Source organism: Battus philenor, unplaced genomic scaffold (genome assembly GCF_028537555.1).
Source record: "Battus philenor isolate CCGP_79_NKW_IND1 unplaced genomic scaffold, ilBatPhil1.0.hap1 SCAF_2, whole genome shotgun sequence".
NCBI classification, from domain to species: Eukaryota; Metazoa; Arthropoda; class Insecta; order Lepidoptera; family Papilionidae; genus Battus; species Battus philenor.
In genome coordinates this window covers 17596619-17610311 of record NW_027181682.1, presented here as the reverse complement: position 1 = coordinate 17610311, position 13693 = coordinate 17596619, and the positions used below count along the sequence as shown (strand labels likewise).

Below are 13693 nucleotides of genomic sequence, written 5' to 3'. Positions count from 1 at the left end.
AGAAACTTAGAAGAGAAATGCCCTCAAGAATTTTTATTGTAATAGCCTGCGTAGTGTTTCGCTGACTTCGCACACTATCATAGTGGGCGATGTAAGCTTTATCGACATCATTAATATAACTTCGGCGACGAAAATATATATCCAATAGAACATCGCTTCAAGTGCAAGTGACAACTCACATTTTTGTCTACACTACAAGGTGTGTTCCTTTGATTTGATTAGTTATTTTGATGTATAAATCTTTGATAAACAATTTTACAAAAAATATAATAGACGGTCCTAGTTTATGTTATACGAATCAAAATAAATATTGAATGTATGATATTTTCGTTCAATAACTGTTTCATGTCAGCTGATCGATGCCCTGCGATGCACAGGCTACCTCTTAATATCACGATGACTGATCTTGTGCTGGTGGAGGCCTACCTTCTGGATGTACAATGTCATAAGCATTCTTTCACACTCAAACTCACACACACGCACACACGCACACACGCACATACATGCACACACACAATCGCGTACACACACGCACACACATACACGCACGCACGCGCGCGCACACACACAACACTCTAAAATTGAATTTACGTGGATTATCTATTCCTTCGTTGTCCTCTCTAGTACTTTACTATTTAAGTTTACATTTGTGCAAACTACTTTAGCTTACTGTTCACGGTTTTGTATCCGATATTTTTCTTTTTTTTCTTTTCATCACGATTGAGACTCTTGTCAAAGTGCTCGTCGTCATGCCCCTGTTGTCTCTGACGCCCCGCTACTCTCGCTGTCCGAGTTCATGCAACTCGATGTTTAGTAGAGTTTTTAGCAGCAGTTTTATTAGGATTTGTCCATCTTGTTGGTGACCGTCCGCAAGATCGATTGCCTTACATTTTTCCTTACACGATCAAATGTTTCATTGAGTTCTGATTATGGATATTTTTTTTGATTGAATTTGCACAGCCATTGATATTCTCTTTTTACGTTGAGTTCTTTGAGTGTAGTAACGTTGGTTCAGTGCGCTACCCACGGGATTCTGTGCTTCCGTCTCCAGCGCATCAATTTACCATCGATTCAGAATCCTTAGCGTCCTGGTCTCAACTCCGCATAAAATGATTAGAAAGGCCGAGCTTCTAATGAGTCGCAGAAATTAACTACATCTCATACTTAGTATATAATATCCCACCTCAATAACTAAAGGTAGTAATAATTGATAACAAAAAAAGTTATTACGATCGTTTTGCTCACCGGTCTGGGCTCGTGTGGTACGAACCTAAACGATTGGTCACCTAAAGCCGCGCGACTGATTGCCTATTAAGGTTTTGTATTGAATTTATTAGCACGTCGACTTTTGTTCGAATTCAACCGTTTATACTTTTTGTGCTGCAATACTAATCTAATAAATCGATACAAATTATACTTAATGTCTTTTTTTATCCTATATATTGATAATTTTAGTTTCTACAAATCCCTTTACCTCAAAAATAAACGAAACATATTAGGTACCTTGAAGTATATATAACAAGAATAATGTAGTAAAGTAACTACATATTTTGTCGTCACCGTGCTTTAAAAATCTCTGGCCCATCGGAGTGCTTGTTTGTGATTGCGGAGCATTCGGTGCTCTTCACGGAATCTAAATAAATTCCCCTCCTCATTCCAACTGTCCGCAGCGACACATCATCAGCAACACCACAGGAATAGCGGGGGCCAGGGTCGGCTCGCGTCGCTCCCGGCCGCCGAGTAGTCCTCGCTTCGCACAAATTAAACTACCCTAATCGCCTGCACCAGTGATTCCCAAAGTGGTCTATATCGACTCCTAGGGGTCTATGACAACCTGCAAGGGGTCTACGTTAGCGAAAAAAAACTTTGGGGTTCATGAAATGAAAATGGGGATCCACGATAGTGGATCTCAACACATACACTGATAGTACCTCTTTACTTACATCATACTATCTTATAATATCAAAACATTTACATTATCTATAAAAGTACCTATGAAGTAAAAAATTTATTACATATGTTTATAAAATTGTGTAAGTTGTAGGATGTTGGTATTCGCTTTGTGGTCGCAATACATTTTGAACTTGTAAAAACCTGAGAGTTGCAGTCTCGGAGCTTCGTTACCTTGCACTGACTTGTTCAATTCGTCACTCTATAAATGCGAATGTGGGACATATACGTTTATTCATGTGTGTCAACATGTGTTTTTACTTTAAGTTTTTAACACTAAACTTCACTACAGTTAGAAATTTACAGGAAATCAATATCAGGTAAGTAGGGGTCTACCCAACACGGAAAAACATGGCAAGGGGTCTTCGACACAAAAAAGTTTGGGGAACTCTGGCCTACACGAATATAATCTAACAGATCGTACTCTGCTTAAGTAAAATTTCAAGCACGCGTAACTCCTATACATTGCAATGGCTCGCAGCTTAATTCCAAACACATTATTTACTAAAAATTAATGCTAAACCATTAAATTTTATTTCAAGATTCGTCTATACTCATATAGACAAATATTTATTAGTCTTTTTGATGAAGATAAATATCGTTTCTCTAGCGGCTCAGACAAAATTTTTAAGCTTAATTCACCGCTTGATATATTTCTAGGTACAAGTCAAAATAGCTTTATTAAATTAGATCATTACAATCATCTATAATCGACAGCATAACATTAACATTCACATCAGATTGCAAAGCGCCACCTGCTGAGAAGAACTAACAAGAAACTCTATGAGGTTTGTAATTTTTTTATGATTTTAATAAAGAATAGTTTTCTTTTAATTAAAATTAGAACATTTCATTTTCAAACATCGTGAACATAGAAATCAAGTAATAAGCCTCTTGACAGAGTGCTTAATAAATTTCTTGTATTTACTAAAATACACACGCACTTACGTACCTATTTACCGCTTCGTTTGGTAGCTTGTTATAGAATTGTACACGTACCTACAAACTTAATGACATAGTTATGTTATTAGTTAAACATAAACAGAATCTACAAAACTGTATAGTTTTAGAAGTGTGTTATAATCATTGAAATTTAGTTACGTTGGTAAAGCTATAATTACTGTTATTAAATATATAATTTTTATTAATACTGACATTTAAATAATGAAACGTGAATGACAAATGATCATATTAGATATTTATAAGGGATGCCCTTGTGTGTACAGCAATAGATGTCATGTTGCCTAAGACTGTAGTTGAATGATTGATCAAGTAAAGCAGTTTACACTAGTATTTTATAGGTTTTGATTTACAGATTTTAACTAAAATATAGTTATCGATTGCAGAATAATTTCGTTAGTATTTAATGGAATCAGGCGTTACCTCGCGGAAGTCCATCCTAAGTAAGAAAAGGACCAATATTTAGCTACTTCCGCACATGCAGTGGTAGTCGTGCAATAAAATACACTAATACTCTGTGTTTGGCACTAATCGGTGTAATATAACTCCTGAAGATGCCCCGTGGAGGGGTGAAACACGTGTTGAGTGATTTGGCGGTGGCGGTTGTGTGATTCGCATTGCTTGCCGCATATGCATTTATCAGCGGGCTGGCGGGCGGTTTATTTTATTGCACGACTACCATTGCATGCGCGGAAGTGGCTAAGTATTGGTCCTTTTCTTACTTAATTTCGTTAGTGTCGTGTCATTAAGTAAAGGTGCGTGTGCCTCTACCAAATGTACTGATACGCGATCGCGTCACGCCGGGCGCCGCGTCGGTCGCACTGTGATATTATTTTATTTCCCGCTTCAGAAAGTTTCCTCCGCGCTCCCGACAAAGGAAACGGATTCAATATTAAAAAAGCAAGCGAAAGCAGCACACTTCGAGCCCGGCGCGGGAATTCCAATATTTACATGATTTAAAAGCGTCGTTGTCTCCTTGTTTATAGAACAAGTTGTTCTTTTGCCTCGTTATCGTCGCAAACGTTGAGTCGTAACTCCGCGCGGCCGGTGTTGGTCTTCGGAAATTTATAATAGTATAACACCGAGATATAATGGCTTCTGCACTGTTTACATCCGCCGCTGTGTTGTTCAAACTGCTAAAAAGCTCTTTAATTCGTTACACAGTTACGCTCGAAGGCTCTGTAGGGTTTAAGTGAGAACACTTCATGTAATATGTATACTTGCCGCTGTTGATAGTGACATTTTTAGAATTCAAGTTAATAATACCATTTCAAATTCAATATTTGAATTAGAATTTAAATTAGGACTCCGCTTGACACGCTTGACGCTTGATAATAATTGTGTTATCTGAATAATAATTATCTCTAATGTCTATTGTTTAATTATCTGTGGTGGTCGAATGTAAAAAATGTAAGAGAGCGTCATGAGAGAGCTGTCAGCAATGTAATAAAGAACATTAAATATTGTTTCTTTACAGATAAAAAAACTCAATTGTGTTTTTTATTAAACATATAAATAAGTTCATAAATAATTAGTTTATAATTAGATCTTATATATAGATAAAGATATAACAGATTAAATGTGACAGTTATTATTATAAATGAAGTTACTAAATACATACAAATCACTTAGATAGTAACATATTTTCATCTCTTTGCGAAAGAAAAAGGATACATGTGCACGCGTGATTTCCCAAAGCCACCTACGAAATATGAATGATATTTAGTATAATAAAGTTTTAAAAATTATCAAATTTAGCTGGAAATGAGTCCATTGATAATGCTAGTTTAGCCGCATTCGATGTTATATCTTTAATACTAACTATCCGAAATATTAATAGTACAATAAGCTATTTAAATATTTTGTAAATTTTAAACGTTTCTTGTCTAAAATTATTTTATGTATTTAAGAAGGTTTTTGGGCTAACATACCGTAATACCTGCCTAAAAACCAATTCATCGTCATTAGATTGATCGTCAAATGATGTCTGTAGTTACGATCAAGAAAGACAATGATAATCAACAGAAAAGAGAAGAAAATCCAAAGTCCTTCCAACCTAAGAAGAAATGAAAGAAAAGAGAGAATGTAACTTAGTAGAAGCGAGTCGTTTAGAAAACTTGTAAGTCAACTCGAAACAGATACGGCGGACGTGGCTCGCCGCTTGCGAAAGGATACAGCTATTACGAGATCGCAGCGTAGAGTTAATATCTCCGATAAGGAACAGCCCCGCTTTCATTTCTGCAGCGGGCCGGGGATCGATGCCGCTGGCTCGCCGCCAGCCGCGCCGCCGGCCGCGCCGCGTCCATCAGCCCAGTAATTACACCTAAGTATCGGATACGTTCGGCCTCTTACTTAACTGCCATCTTATTAATGTTCCGCAGTGACGTCACACCGCGCAGGAAAACATTTTACACGTTCTTCATTGACTTACTCGACATGTCAGCCTGCATCTCTTTTAGGCTTTCTATTTCTATTTGGGTTTTGTTTTCAGCTTCATTTCATTTCATTTCTGCCATTTTGCTACTTTGTCAGATTAAATAAACTTATTAGTTAAGACCATAGTCTTAAAACAGTGGAGGTGATATTTAAGTTACAGCATTAAAATGCTTCACAAATCTACACGCAGTCGCAATTATATAAAGAGATGGCGATTAAATCTAACGACTAAAAGTTATACAAATCAAGCAATGGACTGTACTTGGGTTTCCTTAGTAAAAACGCATCCGGGACACTGGCGGTGAACCAAATCAGTTTAAGTTGCAACTCCACACATATTTCGACTGAATATAATCTATAATAAAATAATGAAATATTCATTACACTACGCAATAACACAAACATTCAATCGACACAAAAACGTGTTGACTGCTGACCTGTGTCGTTACCAGTAGAGAAGCGCCCGAGATAATCACACAATACTTGCCTGCGCCGGCGCAGCACGTTGATTGATCTTCCGGAGGACCGCCAGCTCACTGCCTAACGTTGTACGTAACGCTTGCAACTTGGATATAATTGTTAAACTAATACGTTGTACAAACGTGACAGTAAGAAGATGGGTGCTGTTCAGAATATCCACAACTGTGATTTCAACCTATCATCTCTAACCGGAAAGCTCGGATTGGTCAGTCTTGATAGCATTGAACATGTCGCCAACTTAGATCAGCTTGGCCTGACTGGATTTACCACGAGAACTCGGACCTAATTATGCTTAATAGAGGACATGTATAAATTAGAATGATGATTCGTCAGTTCTGTTGCGTATTTTATATTAAAACGTATACGGATTAAGCTGCTTTGTTTATGTTGCATCATATTAAGTAAGGTTTTAGTTTTAACAGTGTTAGAAGTGATAAGTATTTACACAAGAGGCATGCGTGGTTCGGCAATGAAGCCGAGGTTGGTTGCAATCCGGCGCCGAGCTAAATAGTTTAATTTGCCCCGATTCTGATAATACGTATCTTGAAGCCACAATTGAACAATCTTTGTCAAGTTGAACGCGCGCCAAATTTCGCAAACTACCCGCCGCATTGTAGTTATCGTTTAAAGCCGCTCCCGACATTATTATCCTCGGCGAAATATTTTATGGGCCGCGATGTAAACTCCAATTATGCGACCGTACGCCGCGCCGCTACCAGTGCGACGCGATAAAAATGATCGCTTAATGGTCGCCCGGCCGCCCGGCCGCGCCGCCCTGCCCCGCTCGCAATGACTTATGTCCCTCATTATTCATCTGACGACTTCTACCGACACGCGGAGACAAACGCATCACACAGGAATCAATGCCCATTTAGACACACACGCACTGGCTTAGACAAGCACACTGTCATAGACGCGCACTCACTCCTACTGCTGACACATAAACACGAGCACGCCCACATATCTACAAATGCTCACTCAGTAACACACGATCACTAAGAGATGTCTCACTCAGATACATGCACTCTAAGTGAGTGTGTCGAGAGCGATGAGCAGCTGAGTCTGTATGGGCATCCACGAAGACTTTTACTTAAAATTCTCCGCGAGGAGTATGAGATTGCTGGATTTTTCCTAGGGCCGGTAGATTTAGAGGTAGTAACAAAACGAAGTCCGAAGTAGAAGTGTGGCTATTCATTCGAGCTTCACCCGTGTTTATATCGATTTAAAAAAAACAATTTTATTTCTGTGAAATTACCCTTTTCGATGCGCCGCTGATGAAGACGTAATGTTGACCTTACAAGATATATACTCTAAAACAAACGCAGTAATTCGCATAGACATATAACCTATCGTTACAAGCGTAACACCGTTTAACATATGTAACGTACTACAGATGTAATCTTTTATGTCACATTTGCTCTAATCTTTTTGACACGAGATTATGTATCTCATTATCCTAATAACGGCAATCTTAAACAGTAACACGATAATAAGCACTATTGTTTGCAGGATAGAAGGCGCCGCGTTCGTACCTGACGGTCACCGACTAGAGGCCGAGCTGCGAAGTCTCAAGTGCTTAACGAAGTACTCCGACCGACTCAAGTGATTGTAACTTGAAACGATTGTGTACACAAGAAATTATTTGAAACGTAAGTAACGTAATTATTTGTTTTAGAGTACTTTATTGATGAAAACCAATTGAAAATGAAACAATTTTAGTGAGTAGTTACATTAATGTAGAAATGAAGGTCATAAAACGCAGTGATCTATGAAGAATAAGTGACGGAACTTTCTTGGATGGCGACATTATGTCAAGTTGTGCGAGTGATTATAATTTTGAAATTAATGATTTCAACGTGACACCTCGCCTATTAGTTCCATCATCATATATAAATTGGAAAAAGCTACCAGCAGAGTCACGCTATAACACAAACTTTACAAGATGAGTGTAAATTAAACTTTTTCACGACCTTAGAATTAACGAATTTTGTAAATCAGCCTCTCTTCAATTTTTCATATTGAACTGTGTATTAAGAAAAAGAAAAGAAAAGAAAAAAAAAGAAATTTAGACGTAATAATTTTTTTCGGAGTTTCCAATGACTGTCTTATCTAATTGGTTTAATGTTATAACTCAACCGCTAATTAATTTAAATGTTTTAATGCAAAACTGTGTACAGACGAAATAAGGTAGCGAAGTACATCAGCGATAACAGGTAAACAGGCGTCTACAGTTACAAGCGAAATGAAGAGTCGCGCTCACCGTGATCCTTTTGAGCTGGCGCTTGCCCTTGTGCCACGTAATGAGCGCCGGTGGGCGGCTGCCGGCGGACTCGCAGGCGACCTCGTACCTCCGCTCAGCGGTCAGCACGCCCCCCTCGCCCGTTTCCGACGGCTTCCGTATCTCCACGGTGAGGGGCCTCACTGCGAAATTCAAACTGTCTCATTAAACTCGTTCCCGAATGAAATGGAACACTTGAACTTTTAAACAGACACTCGGCCCGGCCCGGACGGCTGCTGTTTTGGAAGCATCGTTTTGTAATTGAATAGATGTCGAGTACTTTTCTTGCGACTTTTTCAGCTGCAGCGCCGGGTCCTGTGCGTGCTTTTAATATTTTAATTTCAGACACGAACTTATAAAAAGAAACTACTGACAGAAATGTCATATTTTTTCACGTGACTTGTTATCATTGGATATAAAGAATATCTCAGCGAACTAGTACTAGTACAGCTTCAGTCTTTCTGCTTTCTTCGTGATTAAATACGAAGAACATATAGGTGAAACGGTTGTATCTTTGTTGATTTTTGTCTGTGTAAGCACGTATATTTGTGTAAGTGTGAGTATTCGTATGAGTGTCTCTGTGAGCAGTGCAGCATTTATACCCGTGTGAGCGTATATGTTGTGTGTGAGCATTTGTCTAAATAAAAGTGTCTCTGAGCGTGTGTGTGAGCATGTGTTTGTATAGAGGTGTGTTCGTATGGTCGTGTTCGCTTACGGAACATGTCGAGCACGAGCGAGAGCTCCTTGGGCGGCACGAGGTGCGAGTTGGCGGCCTGGCAGGTGAACACGGCCGCGTAGTCGGCGCGCCGGATGGCCGGCCACAGCAGTCGGTTCTCGATCACGTCGCCGGTGTTGTGCTCGTACTCCTCGTCCACCAGCACCCCGTTCACCAGCCACCGCACCGACGGCTCCGGCCGACCTGCGCACCCCACCTTATATTATGATCACGTTCGCACACTACGTTTGAAACGAGACAGTATCATAGCAGGATAGATGATCTAGCTACGCATATAATTTGATTCGTTATATTTATAAAAGCTTTAAAAGAATAAAGTACATCTCATTTCAGTCAATTACTATACTCTATCCAAAAATCAATGGTTCCAGAAATAATCAATAACTTAATTATAATACATTACAAAAGCATTCTAAATATTTATATTATTAGGTAATTAAATTAATTATTGTTTATAATTATCTGTCACTGCTGTGAATTTATATTGCCTGTCTGTCGCATTCCAATAAAAACACAAATTAAAGTATTGTATTTCAGAGTGATTGCTTTATACATTACAATGTAAATAATTGAAAAGGGTTAATTTATTGGTCATTTATTGTCACCCTATACTTTAGAATCAATGGTTTAATAAACAACGTACTAACAATAAAGTATAGAAAATGTATACATAATTTGGATTACAAAGTATTAAAATTATCAATTGTTTACTGTGTCCCGGCAGACTTTTTAATGCTAGAAGGTATTGCCCAGTCGATTTCATTACAATAGTAAAAATATATAAAAACAATGTATATCATTTAACACAAGCTTTTTACTTTCTAATGAGCTATATTTTCTCCTATTTAAAGATTTTACACATGCTTTTACAATCTCCTGTATATTATAAAAACGCTGATAATCGGAGTGGTAGCAGTTGTTGAATTTTATTGTAAAATTATCGCGGAATTGCCCATGTGTTGCAGATAAAGGAAAACATTTAATGGCGATGAAAGAAATTATTACTGAGGACATCCGACACTTATTGAAGAAATACTTATTAACGTAAGAATTACCCTAAATATTACTCGTTATTAAAGTTTATTGATGGTCGCGGTAATGTACAAGAAAGCTCTGCGGTCTAATTAAAGTTATTTTTATTTTTAGCTCTCAGTTCTTTGTAAATTCGTTATTTGTTTGTGTAAGTAACGTCTAATTAATAGGATGAAAGCCTCGAACCGCTAATTTACTTTCCGAAAATAAATTTCCTCCCGGCCTATTTCTGTTGCGATAACATTTTGCAACTGTTTCAGCGGGGCGGGGAACTTCAAAATATCTCATTAAAAGTGATCACAAAATCAAACGGCAAGTCGGGCCGCGTCACGCCGCCGGCTCGCGTTTATTTTTTCCGGCGTCGGCCTCGATCAATGTTCCGATTATGTAAATTCCACTCGGCGAGGGTCTAATCTTGTTTTGATATTTATTCAGAAAAAAAAAATCGATCTCACTTTTACGGCGCTTGATGAAATAAGCAATCTTATTGTTGTTTCCCATTTCAGATATCGAACGCGCTGATTACACTTACATCCGCTCTAACGTACTTATATAGCACGGCTTGTTTTTCATTTTTATATCATTATCGCAAATAACAAACAATTGTGTTATAAGAGTTAAACGATTAATTGTATTTTTTGCTAACCTAATGACACTGCCAGGCTGCGATGTTACGACTCCGATATTACTCTTGATAAAGATAGACATGGAGTTGAGGATGGAAATACAGGCAGAGATCAAAATAGAGATGCAATTATTTTATTCAAAATTGTTAATTTTAACAGAACTCTAATTGATCGTCAACTATTGATTTAATTCTTCTTTTAGTCTAATTTATTTTTTACTCTAGTCTGCTTCGAAAGGTGCTATAGTGGCGGAGAAGAAGCAGGAAGAAACCTCGCTTGGTTAATGGATCGCTCAGTTACGTAACTCATTCAACATCAATTTAGCGTGATAATGCTTTCACTAATATCGATATAGCTAATCACTTGATTCTAATGTTGTATTGCAACCGGTAGCCAAATTAAATCAGTTGGAATGGACTGGCTTACCTCGACACTAGGACCTCATAAGCTTATAGTGTGGAAGGATATCAATTTTACTACCAGGACCATTATCTCCTGTGTAACATTTAAAAAAAAGACACAGAGAAGGTTATTTATTTGAAAATTCAAAGAAATTTTATTTTTACGCATAATTATTAACATTAGAAGATAACCTTTGTAAATTATCCTTTTTTAAAATTTGTTTAATAGCACCAATTATTGGTTAAGAGAACACACATGGACACACACGCTAATAAAGGCTCGCAATCACATGGACATACTGGCTTATAAAATATAAGCACATAAAGTCACACAGCCACATATACTTTAGAATAAATTGTTATACTGCCCACAAATAAATTGTTATATTCATAGATCACGAGTTGAACTGAGCAGTTGGACGTCCCTATGTCATAATTTCTACACATAAAATAAATCAAGATGTAATTAATTAAAATTTAAATTTATTTGATGAACAAACTTTGTTCGAAAAATTGCTGAAGTTACATTTACCTCCGAGCACGCGGCAAGTGAGGAGGACATCGTCACCTTCCTCGTGTGGCCCGAGCGTCGTGGTGTTGATGACTCGACCCCAACGGTCAACCACCACAGGCTTCTCGGGCGGCACTGCGAAACCACAACAACGTTACACAATCCAATCCACAAACGACATAAATGCATTTTACCTTACCAAAGGCAATTTGCGTACTTTGTGAAATCCCAGCGCTTAGATTACAAATTTGACTATCACGTTTTTTACACTTCGCGTCTCTGTGCAGGGAAATGTAATTTAAAATATTGCTTAGCACGGCTTTTAGCTCCGACCCGGCGTGAGACGGCGACACTCATTAGCCAAGAAATTGCAGTCGTTACGGCGCCTCTCAAAGTTAAATATATTAGACTTTGCATTGTATTCCTCTCTGGCTTATGTCATTTATATTTACGTGTTAAATTACCCTTTGATATTAAAAACAAGAACTAATAACGTTATTTTTAATCAAAGAAAATTAAATACTTATCCTTGAATGAATTAATATCTTGTATAAATAATGCTTATACAAGAAACATACTCATATGGAATACAAAAAGTAAATATGTATGTATATGTACAATGTGTATTCATGTTGCTGACTGACTGACATCATAGTCAAGGTCGTGGGAAGTCGTTTCGAGTCGCTAGATGTCCAAGTCCGGTTACCGCAGTGCTCTATCGAGGAGGCCTATGCCCAGCAGTGGGCGTCTATGATGACGTCATCGCGGTATAAAGTCGCGTCGTCGATTCAACTTCTTAGCTTGGACCCTCTCAAATATATTTATGACATATAATGATCGCAACGCTTTTCCTGTAAACTTGTTGGAGAGCATTGATAATCCTTTATATGCACAAAGTGTAAATTATATATGATTGTATCTCTAGAATCGAATCCACGACTGATGGTTGCAAGTCTCCGTCCGCACCGCTGAGCCACTACTGCTGAAGTCGCGTAATTGATAAAATATGATTGTAGCTTTGTTAAAACCATATAGAGTTTGCTAAGATGTTAACGATAAGTATTTACAATTGTAAATGTTTTAACACATTACAAGTATTATTCATCAGGTAAAATATTTGGATCTGGAACGGGCTCCGAATCTGTATCAGGATGATTTAAAATCGTAGCACAGCTATAGAGTAGATGCACAATGTCTCTCGACAAACTGTGCGAATTGTCACAATAATTCATTTTTAATATGTATTATATATTATTTTCATTTTAAGACCTACTCAGTGAAATTACTAGGAATAAAATATAAAAATTTCAAACAAAGAATTCACTCTGTATCCTACTGCAGGGAGCCCTGATGGGAGTGGATATCAGGCAATTTCTGGAAGGAGCTCCCAAAGCTGCATTATTAAGATAATTATAATTTGGATGGGTATTGAGAGGAATCTGGGCGGTGAAGATAAATACAAAGCCATCGCAAGGTCTTCCTAAACTTGCTGCGCTAGATTGCCGAGGAGATATGTATATATAATATGTAATATTTACAATGAGAAATCGCAATAATCGACGCACGAAAACTCGTTAGTAGGGATCGCTCGTTCCCGAGCCGTCTCTGACCCGACAGCTTGTTACATGGAGCGCTAAATCGAGTAACGAATTCAAAAATCCAGGAGAAAACTCAAAGTGAAAACGGACCGAGAATATAAAACAGGCGAAATAAATGTTCCGTCCATAAGCTGAATGATCAAATTTCAATAAGAGCGCGCCGAGGGCGGGCGGGGCGAAGCGGCATTATTTAATTAAAGAGGCGACTTCGAAGACGGGGACTCCCCGGTGAACGATACGTTCCACGCAGATCGCTGGAAGAAAAACATTCACTTTGTGCCTTCACTTTGAGTGCACAATAAATACATCTATTGTAACACAAGTTGATTATGCTGTGAGCATTCTATTGTTACATCATAATGCATTTTATTTCGAATCTCCGGGATTTATATTTAATCATGAAATACAAGAAATATAAACATTAGAACTGCCTCAAGTTTCTGACGTTAAGACTACGGACGAGCATGGCGTAAGTCGTCCTCCTATAAGGTGAACAGATGGAAGGAAGGTGTTACAACTGTTTTTATTAAAAATATTACGAAGGAGATCCATGTCCAGCCGTGAAAGTTCTACGACTTAAATAATTATAATGATAAATGCTCTACTCTTTATACATTCATAATTTGATCCCAATTATTTAATGTTGAGTTGTTGGATTATTTATTAAAATTCCATTTTCCTATAA

The 13693-nt window shown here is 37.9% G+C and overlaps 1 protein-coding gene across 1 annotated transcript in view; it reads right to left on the bottom strand.

Annotated features, from left to right (window-relative positions):
* Positions 1-13693, bottom strand: part of side-II (sidestep II) — a 203523-nt gene that overhangs the window by 75638 nt on the left and 114192 nt on the right. The window contains exons 4-6 of the mRNA XM_068765377.1: positions 11432-11545; positions 8820-9023; positions 8087-8247 (exon numbers count right to left, since the gene is read on the bottom strand). Coding sequence (XP_068621478.1) covers positions 8087-8247; positions 8820-9023; positions 11432-11545 — 479 coding nt within the window. The remainder of the gene's footprint in view (positions 1-8086; positions 8248-8819; positions 9024-11431; positions 11546-13693) is intronic.